Raw genomic sequence first — 22975 nt, forward strand, 5'->3', positions numbered from 1 at the left:
ATCCAAACACATTTCCTGCTCTAAATAAGTCTTTTTTATTATCCAGGATCCATCTATTAATTTCCACATCTTGAAATAAAGTCTCAACAATGGCTTCTGATTTTAAATTAAAAAAAAAAAATTAAAACTTGCAAAAGCAGCTTGAGTTGCCACATTATGATGAATACTTAATGCAAGATAAACTGCTCTTCTGTTCAGTAGTTCTTGTGCAGTCAAGGTTAATTACACAGAACAAAGCCTAGAAATTACTGCCATTTTAACAGAATTTTACATACATTGTCAAAATACATGGTGGGCATAAAACAAAATGGATATACAAAGAACTACATTCTACCTAGAAAGATAAGTGTTCCATTTGTAGACAAAGATGAAACACAGTGTAGAGAGTATCAAATTTAAATTCTATCTTAGTTTAGATATCTCTCACCAAGACAGAACTATCAGACAGTCAACAAGCCAGATTTCATGTACTCTACTCCTTGCTCTATCATTTATTTGCTTTTCAATTTTTGTAATTTTTTCTAAATCAGTGAAACAGTTGTAGTGCTTTTTTTAACACAGAAAGTAATTGGGCTCTGTCAACTTTGGAAGGAATTATAGAAGTTCTAAACATCGTCAGAGATATACTCCATTTCATTGAGCTCTGTAACATATTAACAAGACCCTGATCCTGAGAAATATTACATACATCTAATGAGTTTATTGCCACTGAAGTCAGTGGCATGCAGGGAGCATCTCATTCCTTTCAGAAACAGAAATGAAATGCTTTTTACTGCTTGGACCAACAGCTGGAACTCAGAGCCCTGGTCTTAATGCTAGGGGGAGTTTTGTTGTTTTCTAACTATAGTTGAGGGCGGGGGGGGAAGCAGTATACAATTTTCCAGTGGAAAAGGTGACTTATATGAGTCCATATAACATCTTGTAAGTTATTGTCCAAATGTTGAGGTGTCCATGACAACTAAATCAACAGGTACTTCAGACACTCAAGTGTAAAGAAATTTTACAGAGTAAAAATTCTTTTTTACTCCGTAAAGAATTTTACAGAGGAAAAAAGAATTTTAAAGAGGGACAAGAAAAGAATTTTACGGAGGGACAACATAAAAATCCGTATCAGTCAAAAAATGGCCTACAAGAAAAGCCTCCAACAACTCTGAAGTCATACAACTCTCCCTGCTGACAGAAGTAGCTTATTTTTCCTTCAAGAAAAACGTGCCAAAATGCACTGGAGCTGAATGACTGCTCATTGTAACTGTGATGAACTGTGAAGGTTATTGAAAGAGAAGGGAGAGGAAGAACACCATTCTGGTTAAAGCCTTGGATGAGCTCTCTACTCATGGCCCAGGATTCCACTGTAAATTTCTATACACCTAGTTCCTCCATGGTTAAAGTCCTGCCTAAAAACATAGAGGGTTTTTTCCAAATGTCAAAACTACTGTGAACAATATATTAAATAAGAACTTGTGGAGATACTCAGTTACTATTTTCATCTAGCCTATGTAGATAAAAAGAGACAATACCATTTTGATATACAGATAAGTAACCTGTGTATAATTTGACCTACATTTCAAGACCTAGTCTAATCCCTTAACAATAGTAAGATGAAAATTAAGTAAGGTTTACTACTTACAAAAAGTCATGAGTGTAGGTGAAATGAGGTAGAATTAATGATTTTATCTAGGACACACACTATAAATGCTAAACAATGAAAATAATAATTTGGAACGAGCATGTTTATTCTTTGTTAACCAACACATTGTCCTCAGGGTTTTTGCAAATGAGTAGCTGATTATTTACATACCATCAGTCAGTCATCAGTTTTAGTCAAGACATCAGTCACATTTGTCTAAGATTTTTCTAGACCAGAAAACATGTTACAGTAAAACACAGAATATCTGATATCTCCAAATATATAAATGCTTACATACATTGAAAAAGGTACATATTTCAGCAGTTTATTACTAAAGCTAAGTCCAATAAGCAAGTAATTAAATGACAAAGAATGGCAAGAGTTGGAGCAGCTTTATTAGTTTAACTCTATTTCACTATTTTCCTTCAGCAGAAGTATCTCCTATCTATATTATGTGAGTATACTTAAACATTGTATGTGCACTCCAGGCAGTTCATTATGTAATTGAAAACCAACATTTAATTCACGGTATCTTTTTGCCCAAATTTTGATGTACTTGTAACCTGTTAAGACCTAAAGAGTGCATCTAATTGCATCCAATGAAGCCAAATTAGTGCTCCTCCCCACTGCCCCATCTCTCCCATGGACGTGCTGTTTGCGATGATTACAGGTCCCAGCACATAGAAGACGTACAAGTTCTAGCATGAACATGTAAATCATTAAAACAGAAATAGAGAGTCAACAGGTCTAAGTTTTATTTATCTTTCTTTCCCTGCCTTACTAAGATGATGCTGGACAAGGCAGTCTCTCCTTTAGCCTTCTTCATCTAAAGTCTCCTTCTAAGACAGAAAATACCAAAATGCACCTTACGTAAACAAGCAACTGCTTTCCTAAGTAGAAGTTACTATAGAACAGCAAAGCTTGATAGAAACAATGCACATCACTCATTAGCAATTAGTGGAGAAAATGCTGTGCATTCTTAAGGTAACATGAAAGCAAAAACGCAGAACATCCTAGATTTTTTTTTTTTAACTTTGTTTCGTGATATTATGATCAATGACATTGTCAGTATCAATTAGACAAAAATAAATTTGATGGATCATCCAACCACAGAATGTTTACTGCTGAGAGGAACTGATTCAAGAGTAAAGCTTTAAGTTTATTTTTTGTAATATATTCTTGGCTTCAACCTTTAAGCCTATGAAACCAAATAAAAGCGAGCAGTGTAATACACTCCGCTACACAGTTATTTTTCAGATACATATTAAAAACAACACCAAAAATCCTTTTTAGACTGACAGCCATCAAAAGATTTTGTGTATTTAACAGAAAAAAGTTACCAATGCAAATCACAGAATCCAAAATAAGAATGACTAAGAATCATGTGAAATCATCACACAGACATACACTCACATTAGTACTATTCTTTCTTAAGATAGACATACTCTAGTAATCTGAAAGCCAGAACAAAAAAAAACACCAAAACAATAAACCAACCCAATCACTGTAACAGTAAATAATCGGCACTTTCGTATACAAAATTGACTTTAAAACCTCAAAATATGAGCTGCTGTAGGACTTAAGCCCTGACCTGAAGCCTAAGGAAGAAACCTAACAGTATAAAGAGGCTGTGGGCTCAGCACTAAAATTTCATTCTTAGCATCCTACCGTCATGCTTTATGTACTTTTGTATTTGCAATTGCAGATTTGCTGGTTAATGAGTTTTGCAGATTATTGCTAAGCTCATATTCTATCCCCAACAACTTCTCAAATATGTCTCCTTTCAAGAAGAAATAGCAATGGGGAAATAAGTTTTAAGAAAATACACCCAAGATCCTCTTCCCAGTTTAAGACCACTGTACATTGCTTGTTCTACATACTATGGGTGGACCATTACAGATAAAACAAGCACCATCATTATGTAATAACCTCCAATTATTTTTATGGCTATTGAATTCCATTCTTCCTATGCAATACATCGAATGCAAATGTAAAGCAATAGTACAAATTACAAGCCCTAACAAGGCAGTAAATCTGAACCAAGTCACGCAACATAACATGTCTATAAACTTTCCCACCAGATGCAAGAAAGACTTTTAAATTTCAGAAGGTGTTCCTTTTAGCTTGTTTTTCTTCATTTTTTTTAATTAATTAAAAAAACCCCTATTGCTACCAGAATAACAAATCAGTACTTGTATTCAAATTAGAGAAAAATCCACAGAAAGTGAGATTAATATCATAAGATTTATCAGTAGATGTGGTGGTACTTTACTATTGCATTATAAAAATAAAATGTTTAAATATAAGATAACTGTCATCAGAAATACAATTGATTTGAGATTATGATTCATATTAAGATCATAGCCTATAAAAATCATCAGCTGGGCAGAACAAGCTGTTCCAGTTGACAGATCTTATTAACAAAATCTTCCAATGAATTACAGAAAAAGCTGATTTTAAAAATTGCTTTTGGCTTTCAGCATATGGACCTTAAGGTGCTCTGACACTAACATGTTTTGTGTGGTTTTAGTGCCTAGTTACTACAAACAAACCATGTTGTGGAAAAGTTGTACTAAAAAAATTTAGTGAGAATGAAGGGAACTGATCAGTTTACAAAATCAAAATATAACATGTTCTGATTATAAAGTATACCGCCACAGGGCTTTGCTTCCCTTGGTTTGTGGGCAGAATATATTAGAATGTAAGTCCTGAAAAGATGACTAACTAAATCATAGTTTCTATAAGTATTTCTGGAGCTTCACTGAATTATAGCAGTTAACACTTTACTCTTACCTCTCCAATGCCAGAATCAGTAGATTCTGTGGCAAAGCAAGAGAGTTGACATTCTGCAGGACTCTGTAAGGTTAATAATTAGACTGTAGCAGTAAGACTAGCTAAGCAGCACAATGCTTCTATACAGTGGAATAAGCAAGATCTTACACTTCTACCTACAGTGACAACTGAAACATCCTGATAAATGAAAAAAAAAAAAAGCCAAAACAAAACCCCCAAACGTTTACAGCTGACAGATCTTACGTATTTTAAGCTATTATGAAAAACTAGACACTTTGAAATATTTCTTACCAAGAAGTCATTATTTTTCTGACTTCCTAAACAGCCAGAAACATTAAAAAAAAAAAAAACATTCATTTTGTGAAATGTGGGGTTCCCCCCCCCCCTAAATTTTTGGCCTCACTCATTATGCAAGCTCCCCTGCCTAGAGTTTGCATGCTTCTGGCAACAGGCTGCTACTCTGACATGGCCAGTACATTGAGGAAAAGGAATGCTTCTTCAATGGTACTTCATTTAGTACTTTTTGATTAAAGAAGCGGACAGCAGAAGTAAACCACAGATTTCTGGGCACAGGCTAAAATGAAAGATTCCTAGACACAAGTATCAATGACATTTCTTCTTGATAAGTATATTACACACAGGTTACATTCATTTTCATGGCCTCTGGATCATACAATTTACCAGCTTCAGCTACCACAAACTATTCTGTTTCAAACGTTGCCAGTACTAACTTGCACAGACTCACTTCTAATCTAAAATCTCAATGGCTCATTATAATTGCATGTTATAAAGTTTGCCTTTAAACTATTAACAGAAGAAACCTAGACAACCTTTGACGATTTGATATTCTGTTGAAGTAATTTAATGTTGCTACAATAAGCAATCTAGTAAATATCATATGGACATCTACATTTTAAAATTCAAACTATTTGCTCCAAATGCTTACATACATCTCAAGATAAGGAATACATTACAGAACACAATTCAGGAAGTTAACTTTATGTCTCTCTGACAAAGTTTGAAGTAGTATAAGATTAATAGCAACCTATGTATTAGCTTAAAAGATTTCTCTATGGAAAGCATGGTCAAAGGATTGTGAATTATGAGAACTACATATTATTTCAGGATTACCTACAAGTTTTATAAACTGCCAGTTTTCATATTTATAAAAGAGGTAAAATGATAGTTGGCACCATAGACACGACAAGCTTCATATGATGTACAGGTCCATCATTCTACCCAATACGGAAGACATATACATTATGGGAAGACAGTCAAGTAGTATATAATGCATAATGCTCTATGCTCTTTCGAGAGGTAGCTACCCAGCATAGTGTAAAGCAGTCCAGTGTGGATTAAGTCAGATCTGGACTCTAATTCTTTCTTGTCATTGATGTTGTGACCATAAAACACTACACATCAGGTTTTAGTTAGCCAGCCACTGACAAAAATCAAATGAAGTTGAAAAGCAAAAGAAAATACAGCAGAGGTACTATTTACAGAAGCATATTTGTGTTTTGGTATTTGCAGCTATTTAACACAAACCTTAAATGCTGTCCAATAAGTCAAACTGCTAAATCACAATAGTAAAGAAACTGGCCTGGAAAAAAATCTCATTTGACCCTGCATATTATATATAACTTTTGATTGTTCTCTACTGTAGCTGCTTACTCAAACATACACAAGTATTGCAGTCTTTGACAGTAATTGGAATTTGGTCTACATTGTAAACAAAAGTTGCACTGAAGTCTTTTAACAGACTTCCAAATGATGAAATCAGAGTAAGAAAAAACACAAATATGTTCTTATCTTTCAATTTGAACTTGAGGATAAACCTTTTCCATTGACAGTCTTACACACAACTGTTTGGCCCCTGGCAATGTGTCTAGACAATGTCTGTTATTTGTTTGAGTTCTGAGAGATATGCACTAAATACAATGGTCATCATAAAAAAGCTCTTCAGAAAAAACAGGTTTAAAGATTTTTTAAAATCTTCTATAAAAAGAAATTAGGTTTGCTTTGCATATTTCCTTTACACTTGAATAGTAAAAAAATTATTGGAAGGCTGCTGGTCACAGCATCACAGCTAAATTGGTCCAGATACTAGCTACTCACCAGGGCACAGAAGGCAGGTACATAATAATAGGAAATGAATACTTTAAGAATTACATACAAGAAGGTGGTGGTAATCAGAGCTCATCTTACTTAGCCAAAACCTCAAAAAAAACCCCATAGAAATAAAAGAAAAATACCTAAAAGTCTTGTTTTCAATAGCATCACTGGCAACACACTCTGAAGTTCACTCATACTGTGCAATCATACTACAGTCACATAATCCAGTACCATTTCTAAATTAGTGAGCTGGAGATAGAACTACAAAGAATGAAAGAAAATTTGGATGATGTATTTTAGATGCTAAATCTATTATCTTCATTATTACTGTGGCAGACATAGTATCTGTAAAAAGGCACAAATGTGAAGTAGAGACTAACGCTCAAAACCAATATGTACAGTGAATACCTTAATTTATAAAATACTGGGGTGAAAGTTAAAAATGTTGCAACCAACATAAAAGTAAGCCAAAATGAATGTTCTGATTAAAATTCCAACTGCAAAAAAGGGAAAGTATAATAGTAAACAGATACAGATATAAGGATTTTCCTCAGTCAAAGCCATGTTCTTGTCACATAAAAGAACCTTAATGAAAGACTTATCAGTAATGATCCTTGCAGTAGTTTGAGCCACCTGCTTGATTCTGCAGTTGTTTCAACACTTATAATTTTCATTTATGACAAATGGATTCGCATAAGAAAACAATTTAAAAGTAGACACAAAGGTCCACATTCAATTCAAAACCTTAATATTACAGTATAACTTTGTAAAGGAGAAAATAATGAAAGGGTGTCTTTTCCTAAATGTGCTTTTTCAGTGTAAATCAACATTTATTTTCAAATAGTTCTTCAGCTTGGAAAATAAAGAATGATACTTTTTCTTTCAAATGTGAAGCAATATGCCAACAAAACTTACAAAAAAATATTTATCTACTGCACCCATTACAAGGGGTATCATGTTTCCAAATAAATAACAACTGAAAGAACTTTTACTAGAATTTCAGAATTCAAAGGAAGAGACAGTGTACTCTGCATTGCTCTTCCAATCATTCTCACTCTTCTTCATATACTCAGCTATTTTTCCTTAAAATTCACACACGCTTGAACCGAATTTTAAATTTGGTGCAGCGAATACCTTTAGAATAACCTGGTAAATCCGCCTCTCCAGTCCACAACAACCCAACTTATGCTACGCCTTCAAACTTTTATTCTTTATACAGAAAGGAGAATACTCTCACCACCATCAGGACAAAGTTGAGAGAGTAAGGTCTTATGATTCCGGAGTGTATTCTCAACAACTGCAAGGATTCAGTAACACTATAGACTGTTCTCACAGCTTACATATTCAAACCTGAATATTGGCTTACTATACAAAGCTTTACAGTCACACTTTTAGTGTGATTATGTACTGACATCAATAAAAATTTCAGAAGAGCCTTACAAATCATTGGGGTACCAGGAATGATTGATGAGGCAAAAATAATGGTCTTTAAATATTTCACCAGATTTTAAAACAAGTAATATTAAACGAATGTCAAAAAAAAAAAGATGGCAGAGAAAGGGTAAGGGAGGTTTAAACTTCGCAAATCATTACAGAGAAGCTACTATACGCTATATGGCTGGCAACAGACAAGAACATAATTCAAACACATTAGATTCTGCAGTTAAACATTAAGCTGTTAATACACTAAGAGACTTCAATTACTACTGCTCTTCCACCTTTCAGGGTAATATATTAACAATTATTTCCACTGCATCAATAGATGCTCTATCATGTACCATAATCTAGCATGTAGCATCGAAGTCAACATAACTGGCAGACATGATGGAAAATAAACTCCTATTTTATTGCATCAAATCAAAGATTTATGTCAAAAGCTATACAAAAAAAAAAAGAAAAGAAATAAGACGGACACAGACAGCTTAAAAAAAAAAATCTGAATTTTTGAAAATACCTTTAAGAATTTGAAGTAGTCAGAGCATAATTATTTCAACCACAGCAAAGTCGTTCCAATTCTACCTGCCTTTATATTGCTGTCATGTAAGATGATATTCATATAGCTGATAATGTCATAATACAAGGAGCTAAAGGCAGCAGGGGTAAAAGATCCATGCCTGCTACACAGTACTCTCTGTCATAATCCATGCTGGAGCCCGAGTCAAACCAATCTCTGCTGTCAACAAACACTACTGGAATAAAACAGTATTTCTTCTCCTGTGGCTACTCATCCAGACTACGTATCACCTTACTACCACAGACAGTTAACCTGTCAGTTTACACGGCCAAAGTCTGCGTAAGAAAGCTAAGGATTTCATCAGAATACAGCCCATCAAGAAGGATCTGTTGTTGTAAAAACATATTACATACAAAAATACATCAATTTTAAAACCCCAAAGCTAAGACATTAAGATTTTAGAAATGTCAAAATAAAGGTAGACTGAGAAACTTTGATTCTGATACCTTCTGTGCGTGCCTCTTCACATATCACAATCTATACATGCATGCAAAATAAATGCACGTTTTCCTTCAGACTAATAAATAGTTCAGTACTCAGGGTGAACAACACTCCAGGAAGCAGTTGTGGAGCACTGATGATTTATCCACAGTATACCAACCTTGTTTAGAAAAGGTGGAAGATCTTTAGTGAACATGAGAGTGAATAACAGTAAAAAGGAGTATGCTGTCATGCATTAAAATGTTACTCTTTCGAAACCACAGTAGAATCTGTTTCTATCACAAGGTTCCTACATGATGACAGTTACTTACACAAGTCATACACCACCTTCCAGCCTTCAAGTCATGCAGTTTCCCCAGAGGGTGAACAGAGGTATAAGACAGCCCTGTGACTAAAGCTATTGAACACACTGGGTATGCACTTGTCCTGACATTCTTGACTGCTTTAAAATTGTTCCTGGAAAATATGGCACTTGGGAGTTCTGGCAGGAGCAGACAGCATAGTTAATGTTAGATGTTCTCAGTCTTCTTTTTTCCACAGTCTTTCAGAAGCAAATCACAGCTATCCTGCAGTCCAGGTGAACAGTTGCTGCATCCTGCTTCTCAGCACCATCCTTCCTGAAAAGGCCTTGGCCAACCCTCTTACATCTGATTGGAAATGTTCCCATCAGGTGAGAAGGCCCTGATGAAAGACAGCAGCTGGGAGAAGGGCTGCTACCATGAACACAGGAACATAATGAAAATGTCTGGATGTTTTTGAGAAAGTTAGGAGCAGCTCGTTATTCAAAGAGCAAACAGTCTACAGAAGGTAAAGAGATCACACAGTACCGATCTCAGACTACAATGAAAAATTTCAGTCAGATTACAATTGTGCCTGCCTTTGTTTTAATGTTTCTTAGCTTGAGACATCTTATTTGGAGAAACATTGAATATTCACCCTTGCAACTGTGATCTAACAATAGTTGAAGACAACTCTAGCAGTAGATGAAGAGGAGGTAATGGGATCTACACTGACATTTTCATCTCAACACATTAGTTGCTAAACATCAAGTAGCTGTTCTTCTTTCCAAATATTTAAAAGTAAAAAAAGCTGAGTAAAGTGGCAGACATGCAGTTTAAAGGAAAGACAGGTGTTGGTAACACAGCTGACTCAAACCTTGTCTGCAGTAGAAGTTCTGGCACTCCATTCTGACAGTAATGACAGACAGAGAGAACCCAGATCTCTCAACTGTGTTGTCTGAATATAGTTTCATTGACCTTATGATAGGCCTCCACAGTAACTGCTTGAAAGAGTGACTGTCCTCCTGCTATGAAAACCGCTCATTTCAAAGTATTCCATGTTGGTAATTTGTCACAAGTTTATTTTGGTTCTTTTGTTGTTGTGGTGGTGGGTTTTTTTCCTCCCCTCCCCTCTTAGCAAAGAAATAAATACTATTTGCCAACTCACATCTATACTCTAGAGTCCTACTTTCTACAGTATCTGGTCAAATTTGTGTTCACTGTAAACAATGAAGCGAAATAATCATTTCAGATTATTTCAAGATAATTGAAATAATAAAATAAAGATAATATGAAATAATTATTTCATATTGAAATAATCAATAAAACCTTCAGTTTGTCTCATCAGTATTTGCTTTCACTCCCTGTTAAGAACTGCTATATTTAGTTTGCTTTTCTGCTTCTACTATGAAGACTACTGGTACAATTGGACTGGTCATTAAAAAACCCAACACTTACATAGCATGAAATTCCATAGAGTCATATAAAAAGGTTTATCTGGCAATATTTAAACTTATTCCTCAAAATAATACCTTGGATTTAGTCAAGAGTTTGCTATTTATCATATTGTCTAAAACCCCTGAACATCTGCATTGCGTGCCATCTTCTACAACAACCCAAAATCCGCAAGGTCCTTTGCAGTGATATATAATTACTACCTGGTAAAACGGCATGCAAAACAGCAGTATGCCCAGTATGCCTAACACTGCCTTTCCAAAACATAATCCAATCAGGCTTAGAAATAGTGGACTTTTCAACTCTTGGAGAGGAGGAGTGCAGGGAAGTCAAAATAGCTACTAAGAACATTTCAATAATTCATATTCTCTCACAAATACTGTCAGCTTAGACATCAATTTTACCTTGAGAAGGTATGTAGGAATATTGCTGAAATCTACAGGCAACTTCAAGAGGAAGCGAGCTGAGAATTCTCCAGTCTGTGGGAAAAAAGGCAACGCTAATGAGACCTGGCGTCTAAGAACCACAAATTGAACATTCTGAGGATGAAATATTAAGCAGAAAAATGTGTACAAGCTCATACCAAATAGATGGGTTGAGATTTAAAACAACATTTCTCAATGGAATTACTGAAGAGGAAAAAAAAATTCACAGATTTCACATATGTTACATGAGAAAACACCTTAAAAACCATAAAAGATCATTGCCAGTAAGTCAACAGCAAAAAGTGGTCAGAATACAACAATGTGCATGACAAAAGCCAGACTATACTTTGTTAGGCCCTAAATATAGATGTATCTTGGCTGTACTCATTTCCGGACAAAGGTCCGGCAAGACCTGCAAATGGTCTGAAAGCAAAGTTAAAAAGCTGACAAATATCTAAGGGTGTATAGATAAAATAGAGGCATCTTCACAAACATTGCAGTTATACATAACAGAATTTGTGTTGAGTAAGGTGAGCATGTATCAAAAGTATCCTCTAAATAAACATAAAGAACTGAAGTAGAAGGTTTTATAGAATTTGTTTTCAGAATTATGTGACTCTCAACACCTAGACAACTGTTTACTGAAAATTTGCCAAGTGTCCCCTACACATTGCCCCTTTTTTATGCATGAAGAGTATGCAAAGGAAATGGAAAGGATTTCCTTTCTGTTTCATACACTTCCTCAAAACCAGACTTTGTCCACCTGGTTATGAAGCAATGAAGTTGGCTCTTTTTGAAAAACAAACTGCTGCCTGATTTCCTCCATATTAATTTTTTGTCACCACTATTTTTTAATTCAATAAACTAGCCATACAGCAAGTATATTTGTAATGCTGAATTAGCAGTACAAAAAGCAGTAAACATTAATTTTATCAGTTATATACAAAATATCAGGACATCTTAAGACAAGGTAGCAAAACTTTTTTCATTTTTAACGCTGCTCTATCTTTGCATACATGCGCTACTTAGTTAATTTTTAAAAAACAGTACTTCATTTTAATGGGCAAGGGGACAAATCAAAGCTCTGTGAATATGCAGCATTCGTTCTCCCACAGTAACACAGATGTACTACTTCACTATTCCCTGAACATGGTTATCTGTACCTTATTTTCGCTTTACTATTCTAAATGTTTGGCAAAGCCAAACAAAGCGAGGGGAAAATACTTTTAAACAAGAAATGTACGATATACAAATTTTAACGAAGTAAACATCCATCTATGGTGAATGCGTATATTGCAATTCTCATTAAACCGGTGAATGTAATTACTGCACTACATTTAAACAGGATGATCTTTATTGTGTATACAGCTATACTTTGTGGTAAGCAAAAGCCTGTAATACGTCTGAAATAATGGAAGCATCCTTTCTGCAAAATGCAGCAGTGGCCCATGGAAGAGATGTAGAGGATCTTGACAGCAAACAGGTTACCTGGGACCACTTCCAGATGCCTTCTGAATATTTCTAAGGTTGGAGATCCCACAATCTCTCTGGGCAACCTGTGCCAGTGCTCAGTCACCCTCAATACTCAACAAGTTATAATGCAACACAGATGTCAGAGGGTTGCTTTTTGGGCTACTGGTTTACTACATTTAGTTGATGTTATCACAAAGATTCCACATAGCTATGGGGACAGCTTGTCAAAGGCTATGACGACTCTTCAAGGGGAATGCATTCAAAATATTTTAACACCTGTACTGATACTAAAAAGTTGCCATATGCCTTTGCAAAACAGTCAGTATGGTTGCCTCACCTCTCAATTAGCTGTGCTAATCCATAAATCACTTTGACCTCAGCATAAGAGAAAACGTGACAGTTGTCACTGGCCATATACCACCAGACCACAAGCCTCCGTAGTGATGGACCACATCAATTGCTATGCCTATTGATTCAGAAAGGAACTGGCTGAAAAAAAAATACTGACAGAAAAGAGCTTGCAGATGCACAAGCCTCTCTGAGAATGTACTGGAGGTCAAAGTCAATGGAAACTGGCTTTCCAAAATGAATGGTAAGCTGCTAAGCAGGGCAGCTGAGGAATATAAATGATTGTTTGCTAAGCACGTTTTTCTGTGGTACTGACATGAGATAAAATTGAGCAGGAAAAAATTCTCCAGAACTGGTTTCCTTCAATTAATTTTATGCCTAAAGTAAGCAAAGATTTCATCCCAAGTAACTAAGCACATACAAAGATACTGTATTAGAAAGATGTACAATAAGCAATGCTAATATCAATGCCAATTTGTTTCCTGGTCTGTTATCAGGTATAAACTAGAGATAACTCATTCTACCTTCCAGACACTAAAAAGAAAAAACAAGATCTTGTGTGCAACCAAGATCTTTCCAACAGTACCTTGTCAGTTATATCATTTGCCAAAAGGGTTCATGTGATGTTAGGCTGTAATCCACCCCGCTGCCAGCTAGCTCAGAATTGCCCTTAAGATTTGTCCCTGGAAGTCACACAATAGAGGCAAAGCAATTGGACATAGAAACACTGTGCAACAAAAAGTGAGCATGTATTACATTAAAGCCAGGCTCTGAAACCTTTCCTGATGACACTATTTGTGAGGACACCAACTTTCTGATTCTGTATTACTTACATATGCAGAAAAATCACTGACTACTTCTGCATGTATAACACGAAGACTGCTTTGATGACAGTCAGGGTGCTATCTTTTTATTCAGAGTGAAATGGATATTATAGACAGTGCTTCTTGTCTGGACTTAACTTCCCAAAAGATGCCATACAACTTTTGCCATAAAATCCAGAAAACTATTTCTGGTAAAATACAAAGTTTGATGAACTGGGATGGCCACTGAACAGATGAATGGCTTGTGATCAAAATTCAGCTGCTCCAAAATGTGGAAATAAATAACGACTTGCAGTCTAGATCTTTTATGTCATTCAGTCAACATTATTTTGCAATGTATTACTTCCAAAAGTCTTCTGGACAGGCAGGGAGCAGTCCCTGTCCATGGTGCTCGCCCTCCCAAACCCAACCAGCTGGTCACAGGCATCAGGTCAAGTCAGATGAATTTCTGGCCACACCACTGAGAGTTAATGGGCATCTGTATCAGCTGGTACTCTGCCAACATGGAGCTGCTAAGATAGATAACTATTTGTCACAGAACTTTGAGATCACTTCGGGAAACTGGAGACACTGAAACAGAAGTATAAAAGCAAATTTCTGTTCTGTTTTGGGACACAGCACTGAATTCAGGCCTCCTCTTCAAACACTTTTTTTTTTATTAACTCATGCACTTAAGATTATTGCTTTCATAACACTGTGCAACGCTCATGCATAGATTATTATTCCACAAGTCTGCTGAACCACTATTGATTCCTGAGAGACAGCAACACGAATTCCAATGACTTTGAGACAGAGGAGATAACATGCAGTTTACCTCTTGCTTTTCACATAAATACTGCTATTGCACTGATCATCAAGACTAACAAGACAGTTGTAAAGGACAGAAAGGAGAACTACACAAGTTAGTTTCACAGTTTTGAGTTTCAGAACACTCATAAACAAGTCCTTGTCTTGTAGGTACCACGTTCATAAAGTCTCCAAATGAGACCCTCAGAGTCTTCTCGATAGAGAATATAAACTTTGAAAACAAAGTACATGGTACAGAAACCTCAAATATCTCTCCAATGATTAAAAGGATTTGTCTCAAAATGTTATTATTTTATTGGAATATTTTTAACTAAAGGCAGCATTTCAAATGGAGAAGCTCTTTATTCACCAGTGACTGAGGAAAGATTCAAACAGCTTGAGTAGACATGACTTTCCCATAAAAAAAAGAAAAAACCCTAGTTTTCTATGATCTTCAGTAGAATTTTGGCAGCTGCCAAAAATTATGATAAAAATCTAAGTATCATTCAGAAAGCTGCCTGCATTTCAATAAACCAGTCTGATGACATCTACAGATGTGGCAAGTTGTTTGTGATGCCAGCTATAGAGAATAACATTTAAGAACAAATTAATTTCAAAGTATCCTGATCTATAAACTTAAAAATTTTTCTGAAATTCTATGATAAAATTTTACTTGGCTTAAACTAAAAAGCCTAGATGACTTGTCTCGGAAAAGAAAAACAGATGAATATAAGTACTGAGAGTTGTAAAGTAAACATCCTTGCATGACCTATAACTTAAGGATGATTAAAGTGACATAAAGCTGAATTCTAGGCCTTGATAACAGGAATGCTGAATGTTCATGAATTTTCAGACTGCATCTATTTCAGAAGATACTGCTTCTGAAGGGCAGTGTATCTTAAGAGCATGCTGTTGCTGAAAACAAGAGGGGGACATGTTCAGCATAAACACAATCAGGTATTTCCTGATACATTTTATTCCAAACTTCCCATGATAAATATACTACCAGCAGAAAAAACTGGGTTTGCAAATCTTACTCTGTGACAGAGATCAGTTAAAAAAAATAAAGATCAAATCACACACTAACCAAAACATCTAAATTGCCAATAGCATCATTTTAGAAGGCTCAGATAGTATACACAGTGTTTCTACACAGCATGGCACACTTCCCAGGCAAAGGATACAACTTCAGGAAACAGATAAGCCAGTTTAATGTCTGACTGTCATATGACGACATGGCCCTACAGAAGTCACTGCTCTAGCCCATCTCACCTTCTCCTGGCCTGCAGAAAAATCAGTCTCTTTGTTTTTTTCCTCTCCAGTTCAGGTTCCTGAAACAACTCAACTCAGCTTAGACAAGTGCCAGAGAGATACAGGCAGCTGCAGCTACCAATTAAGTCAGCTCAATCGTAATGTGGAACTACACCCCAATACATCCTATCCCTGAGCAGGCTGATTTCCCTGGGCAGAGTGTCACACCAACACTGCTATTCTGCCTCAAATCTTCAGAGCTAACTCAGAACTTCCACATAACATTGTAATGTGCCCTGTAAATACTGCACAGACTTTTCCACAGTTTTCAAAGTTTTCATCTATAAATCAGATGGACTAACATCAGGTTGAAAAACAGTTACTCACATCAAAACCTGGTTCAATCACGGTGGTGGAACGACAGCAATGTACAAAACAGAGAACATAGAAAGCGAGCTGGAGTGAAACTGAAGTTTTCCCCATTGGAAAGTTAAAGAATGGAGATCCACAGAAACCACTCAAGTTTTCCAAGCCAAGAGTTGTATTTATTAAAATTAAAGAATCATTAAAAGCATTTTAGCAGAAACATTCTTAATAGCTTACCCAGTTGTTTTTTTTGCCAGCATAGATTTCCATGTTCTCTCCATACTGGGGCTCTTCAAGTAAAGTCTGATATTCAAACATGAGACGAGAGCTCTCACGTAATCGGCTGCACTGAAACTGGTGATACTGCTGCACAAGCTCTTTCACAACAAGCAGGAGGCATTCAGGGTTTGAAGGATTCCAAGAAGCTAAATTCTGTTGATTAGAAAAGAACAGAGACCAAAATTGTTTACAGCGATAGAAAGACAAGCTCTCCCTCTTCCATACCGATACCAGAGGCACATATGCACGTGGAAGCTTTGTGACAAAGCTAAACCATAATATTAAATGTAAAGGTTGTATCATGCTTTGGAAGAAAACCAGGTGAAATAGCAAAAGCAAACCTTAAATGTCAAGGAAAAGCCCATATAGGGACCTACCAGAAAACTGGCAACAGGGCTACTACCAGGCATAGATAGGCCCAAATTACCATTCCATTCTTCCCTAAAATTACACTGTTGCACCTAAGAACTCAAAAGGTTTGAATTTAGGAAAATTAAAACCAATATCAAATGTACAGGGATCAGGTAAGTACAACCCTGCACAGTATCTGACTCAAAAAGCAGTCAGCCAAGTTAATACGCCAAATTAACACCAACTACAGAAACTACTCTGCTCCATTATTCAATTAGTAGATACAGTATTGACAGCGATGGAGGAAATGAGTTCTCTTCTGTTGCCTCAACCTTCTGCTTTACTTCACCTTGACTGTCTTCTTCACTAGTTACCTTGACTCATCACCTTAACACAAATGCCACCCATACACAAGTCTCTTCAATGTGCCTGTCAGAAGTTTTTATTACAAGTTGACTGTATATCAAGAAACACAGCTGACAGAAATAAAAGTGTTAATACAATGAAGAGAACTGTGTCAGTAGCACATAGCAATGTAATCTCTCAGTTTAACTACTCTAACATTGGCTTAGAGCAGTCTTCCATGCACAGTAAGTTTTATTCAGGAAGATATTCTGTGTTACAAACCATACCTAACATGATCAGTGTTGCTTGCCTACATCTGGTTGATCTAGAATGGATCTCTTAAGGGCAGATGAGAACTCATGCTGTACTCCATGCTGATAGGACATGAGACAGTTCTGATGCAAAAGCCCACATGCTTTGTACTTAGGTCCTCAACAAGTCTTCTTGATACAAGCTCAGGGCATGTTAACATAGTCATGTGGCTTTTGGTCAGCTTTAAGTATAAGCAAAATTGTCCTGTATTTCTGTATATCACAGACATATGACAACAAACTAAGTGCAAGTGGATTTTAAATTGCACAGGCTGTAGAGTTAACATTAAGATCCTCAGAACTGGCAAAGATGTCTGTATTTTACAACTAAGTGAAGATACAATATAGTATCGTGAAAGAAAATTACTTATATCTGAACTCAAGTGGTTACTTTTGTCCTGGAAGTTGCAGACATTTCATAAACAAATTATATGCATCATTTATATTCTTCCACAAGGACAAAAAAAGCATTAGCCCTTTTTTACTTCTTCAGTGGAAAGATTGCTTTGGTATGCATTGTTTTCTACAATGAAAGAACAGAAAGTATTTCTGTGCTTTGAAGTTGCTATCTTAAGACTGCTTTGTATTCAAACACACAAAAAATTACATTTCTTAACCTAGGTTAAGTAAATGAATGAAGCTGGATAAAAAACATGTCCCTTAAAATATACAAGCTATTCATATTTTGTGTAATACCAAAACTAGTAAATACAAGTGAACAGGTTGCACAGAGAGGTGGTTGTGTCTCTTGCAGGGTGAGAGACAGTCTGCTCTATCTGAACCTGCCCAGGCAGGGGGACTGGACTAGATGATCAATAAAGGTTCTTTGCAACATCAGCTACTTTTTGATTCTATGAAGAGGTTTACAAAAAGCTGACTGAAACAGGCGATCTTATCAAGGTAAGACACCATAGTTCTGTCCTGAAAAGAAATTAGAGTTGCGTACAACTTTTGTCTTACGATACTCTGGAAAGGCAGATAGAAAGCTAAATCAATTATTCACCAGGCACCATACCTTCAGCTCTACAATGAAATCTACTTGTAGCCTAATCTCTAACTATGTGGCTATTTCCATTAAAAAAGCTTATAATTTTTATTATCTCTCATGACTGCAGTTCATGGAATGGAAATGTATAAAAGCATGGAATGGTCTTATACAGACTTCAGTATATGTGTATGATGGCTTAATACATCAAGCATTTCTCTTCCACAGCTTTATACTTGTTTCCCTCTGAAGTCATATATATTACGATGTTACCAAAGTTAATTTCTCATTTTCAGTATCATCACTTAAAACATACAAATCTCATTTGTCAGTGAAAGTGATATGAAATATGTATTCCTTCCTTGAAAATTTTGCTTTTTTGGAGAAAAAAAACCCAATAATGTTTACTAAGGCAATTTTATCTCAAATCTTACCACATGTTTTTCCTGAAGTCCCCAGTCCTGAAGGGGATCAATTTTACGAGAACCCCAGCTACATTCTACCCATCCCCTCTACCCCTTCTCATTTAAGTTAACAGCTACCAGAGAGGCGAAGAATCTGTGTATGCACTACCTACGTACAGGCAAAAAAGGGAGGAAAAGAAAAGAAATACAATTTAGAAATACAATCCTTTTTCCATCTCAGAAACATGGTTTTTAGACAACTGTCATGACTCTCAGCAACATGATTCACGATTGGCTATGGCTAGTAGTGCTGCATTAACTGTCTACACATCACTCATTCCCATGATTAGGATGAAAAACATACATTTCTGTCACACGTAAAGAAAATAGTTGGGGGCAAGAGTTTTGGAAGGTGGTGCTCTCATCCTTCAGAAACACAGATGTTCTTGCTTTGATAAAAGAAAAACTTACAAATCTTAGAGTGTGCATGGAGCACTTAGGGGAACACTTACCTCTACAGTACAGATTTGAAAAATACCTGATCTTTACATCATTTACAGATTCACCCAAGACTGACAGTCTCAGCTTAAGAAACACAACAGGACATAACGGCTGATCACGATTTGCTTTGTTTTGCATGGCTGAATGAACAGTTCAATGAACAGTTACAGGATTAGACAGCACTCCTACTCTCCTGCTGACTATGATTCTGGTAGAAAGAGCTGCCCAGCACGGCTAAGATACCATCGTTGAACCTCTGCCTTTAGAACCCACCACAGTATCACAAACTCCACGTTTGACCATGGCTTGGAGTAAGAGTGTTGTTTTTTTGTTTTCCTCCTAAACAGTAAGAACACTATTATATGGGAATATCATTACTGCCATATCTTAAAAGGTAAACTATATTCCAGAGTAATTGGTGAATGGGTGAGATACTAACGTGGTTCACGTAAGTTCCGCAAATACATACTACAGAGTGACTGAAAGCCATGTTCTACCTTGTCTGCCATCTAGAGCTGGTAAAAATTTATTCCCACCTTGAACCCATTTAAGCTTACTCGATTCTACAAAATACTAGAGAATGTCAGGTAGATAGTGTCTTCTAGGAAACACATTTTGTATCATGCAGTCTGAAACTAGACTGTGTATAACCTTAAATTTCCTGTTCCCAAGCTGCTGCTCAAATAAAGCATTTCCAGAAAGCCAGAGGATGTAATATGCCAGTATGTATTGATATCAGCCAGACAAGTGGGAATAACCTTTCCTCCTAATGACATTGGTATAACACAATAGAAATGTTCTGTCAAAGGAAATGACCAACAATATTTTAATAACTGACCTAAATGCAACCGAACCTTTTGTTTTTTAAATAACATTACACTACAGAACAAAAAAAGAGCAAGAGGAAATCCATTGTCATTTGTCCAGCATGCAGCAAGAATATTGCTCTCTGCAAAGAACACTGCCTCAAAACAGTGTTTATGCTGTATTGCCTTAAAGTTACAGGAATTAAAATGAATTATTTGACTGTAGGATCTTTACTAAATACCTTTCATTCAGTAGCTAAAGATTCAAACACAATATGAACTGGTTATAAAAACAAATCACCTGGAGAAAAATTAAACTACCCACCCAGTACCTACATCAATTATAATGGATTCTCACTGGTGAAAGAGTAAATACACAATGGTTACACAAATTTTCTGTAACACAAGTTCTTACTTAAATAAACATTAATTTATAACTTTAGAATTATATTATTCTAGTGCTTGTTATTTGGCAATTGGCCATTACATTTCTAGCCTTTTTGTTGACTTTGCAGAAGCGCTGTTATTTTCAGATCTAAATTTATAGATCTTAACAAACACTTCTGAATACAATGACATATTTATGTACAAAATATCTTTATACATATCGTTAAGTGTTGCCTATTTGTCCTAAGCACTAGGTTCATTCACCTGAAAATACTTTTAAACCATTTTATTATGATTCAATTTCAACAGTATGTCAAAATACATGCTACATTGTTCTCGGTTTCAAACAGTACCTTCTTTAACCTTCCTTCTATTTTTGAAATCAAAAGACAAAAGCAAGCAACTACCTGTAACACCCACTGTTGAAACCTAACTAAAGCAGTATTTATCAAGTTGATCCCTTGTAGAATGTCTTAATCGCTACAATTTCAGCATTATAATGATTCTTCTAAGAACATGCAAGGATTTGTCACTTTAGTTAATAAGTAGTGTCCCTTTAACAGTAAATTGACCTCCTTCATTCACATAATTTTGTCAAAATCACATGCCTGCTGAAACTAGAGGGTTTTTTAATCTGAAATTGCTATAAAATTGCCATTAAAATTAATTTTATTTAAAAAAATGAGCACACTGACTGGGGTAGTAACAGACTAACACAAATATTTCACTCAATAAATCTTTTCTAATTTGAAATGAGATTTCTGCAGACTTTCCATAATAAAATTTTACGGAACAATCACTAATGCATTTAAAATAAAGAAATCTAGACTTGGATACAATTCCTTGTCTTGTTTGCCAACAAATATCTTTAAGTGAACTCTGCAGTGCAAACTCTTTAAGTTACTCAAAAGTTAGCCAGCTAGACTGAAAATGGCCCAGTGTACAACAATATACAAGCATGAGTCAACTTAAACTGTGCATCTGCAACTAGTTCTGCTTTCATGCTCATCTCATTTGAAGGCTTACATGCCCATCTCAGACTGGTTATGGCTGTTTTTAATGTTATCATTTTTTCAGCATATCATGGAAGAACTTACCTGTCATTTCCGAGCACAGAGATGGAGGTTCAGTTAAACAATTCTCTTCTGCTTAGACACTGCTAGCATGTCCCTCCAATCTCTCCTAAAACTAGGAACAACTCCACACTTTAGATCTTAATTTGAACCTTTTAATTGGCTTTTGGCTTGGCCGTACCACAACTTGCGTAACTTTCATTTTCTAAAAAGGTAAATCTCATCTTAAGCAATTTATTTTAGTAGCAGATTGAGTAGCATCCGAAGACTATGTATTGTCTTCTTGATGCAAAACCCTGGTGATGTTATCTATGTTGACTGGCTAATCCCCATTTTTCCAGTTAGGGAATGAATTCAAAATGGTCTACAGGAAAAGTAATGCAACAAGAACTTCCATGGGATTAAGATGAGACTCCAGAAGCATTGTTGCCCACACAGTTGTAGCTACTGTCACGCAGAAGATGGCCAATAACTATTTACCTATCTGTAAGTAAGCAATTCAACACAAGGAAGTTGAATATTCTTCTGTGGCAATTGCTAATTTATTTCATTATTGGGCTAAGTTTCAGGGAAAGGTCTTTGAGAAAATAGTTACCCAGACCTTGGAGTAATTAAGCAATAGCATGTACATTCACTAACTTTGCCCTCCACCTCACTCTCTGTGGTAATACAAATAGAAAAATAATATTCAGTTATTATACAGAGACTAGTAGACCATAGGCATCCATTAAACTGTGTCTACATTGAAGAAATCCAAAGTGATTCAGGCGATCTGTTCTGAAGATCTGTCAGATATTAATTTAAACAAGCTCACCAAAGAGTATAATTTTCACTAAGAAGTATAACCCCACAGATTTTTATTGGGGTGCAAAATCAACCTTCAAATTCCCTGACTCTTGATCCTGTCTCCTGACAGGAGTTGGCTGCAGAGTGAGCAAGCAGTCTGATAACATGAGCAAAGTGTTGAGAAAATTAATTCACTTGAAGTGTGTATAAAGAGGCAGAGTAAAGATGGTATTAGGCCACCCACAGAGTACAGTTTAAGCCATTTCAACAGTAACTCATTTAAATGAAAAGCAATGACACCAACTGGATTTCAAAAAAGAGACAAAGAAAATTTGCAGCCAGACAGTATCAGTTTTAATGAGATCTTCTTAGAGGTGAGGCAAGTGAAAAACCCCCACGAAATAGCTTCCCAGCCCTGCTAGCAGAGACATGCAGAATTTAGCTTTCCAAAGTAGCCATACTATTCAAATGTCGTTTCTTTGCCAAAAGTTAAGTTTTGTTCTGGAACATTCTGTGCTTTGCAGTCTTTCCTTTATCCTTCCAAAAACCTAATC

At 35.9% G+C, this 22975-nt stretch overlaps 1 protein-coding gene across 1 annotated transcript in view; it reads right to left on the reverse strand.

Annotated features, from left to right (window-relative positions):
• The window catches only part of BRE (brain and reproductive organ-expressed (TNFRSF1A modulator)), a gene marked incomplete at its 3' end in the record, with an annotated part of 87553 nt that overhangs the window by 24875 nt on the left and 39703 nt on the right, over positions 1-22975 (reverse strand). The window contains exons 4-5 of the mRNA XM_010283331.1: positions 16431-16625; positions 11125-11199 (exon numbers count right to left, since the gene is read on the reverse strand). Coding sequence (XP_010281633.1) covers positions 11125-11199; positions 16431-16625 — 270 coding nt within the window. The remainder of the gene's footprint in view (positions 1-11124; positions 11200-16430; positions 16626-22975) is intronic.

Source organism: Phaethon lepturus, unplaced genomic scaffold (assembly GCF_000687285.1).
Source record: "Phaethon lepturus isolate BGI_N335 unplaced genomic scaffold, ASM68728v1 scaffold20693, whole genome shotgun sequence".
NCBI lineage: Eukaryota > Metazoa > Chordata > Aves > Phaethontiformes > Phaethontidae > Phaethon > Phaethon lepturus.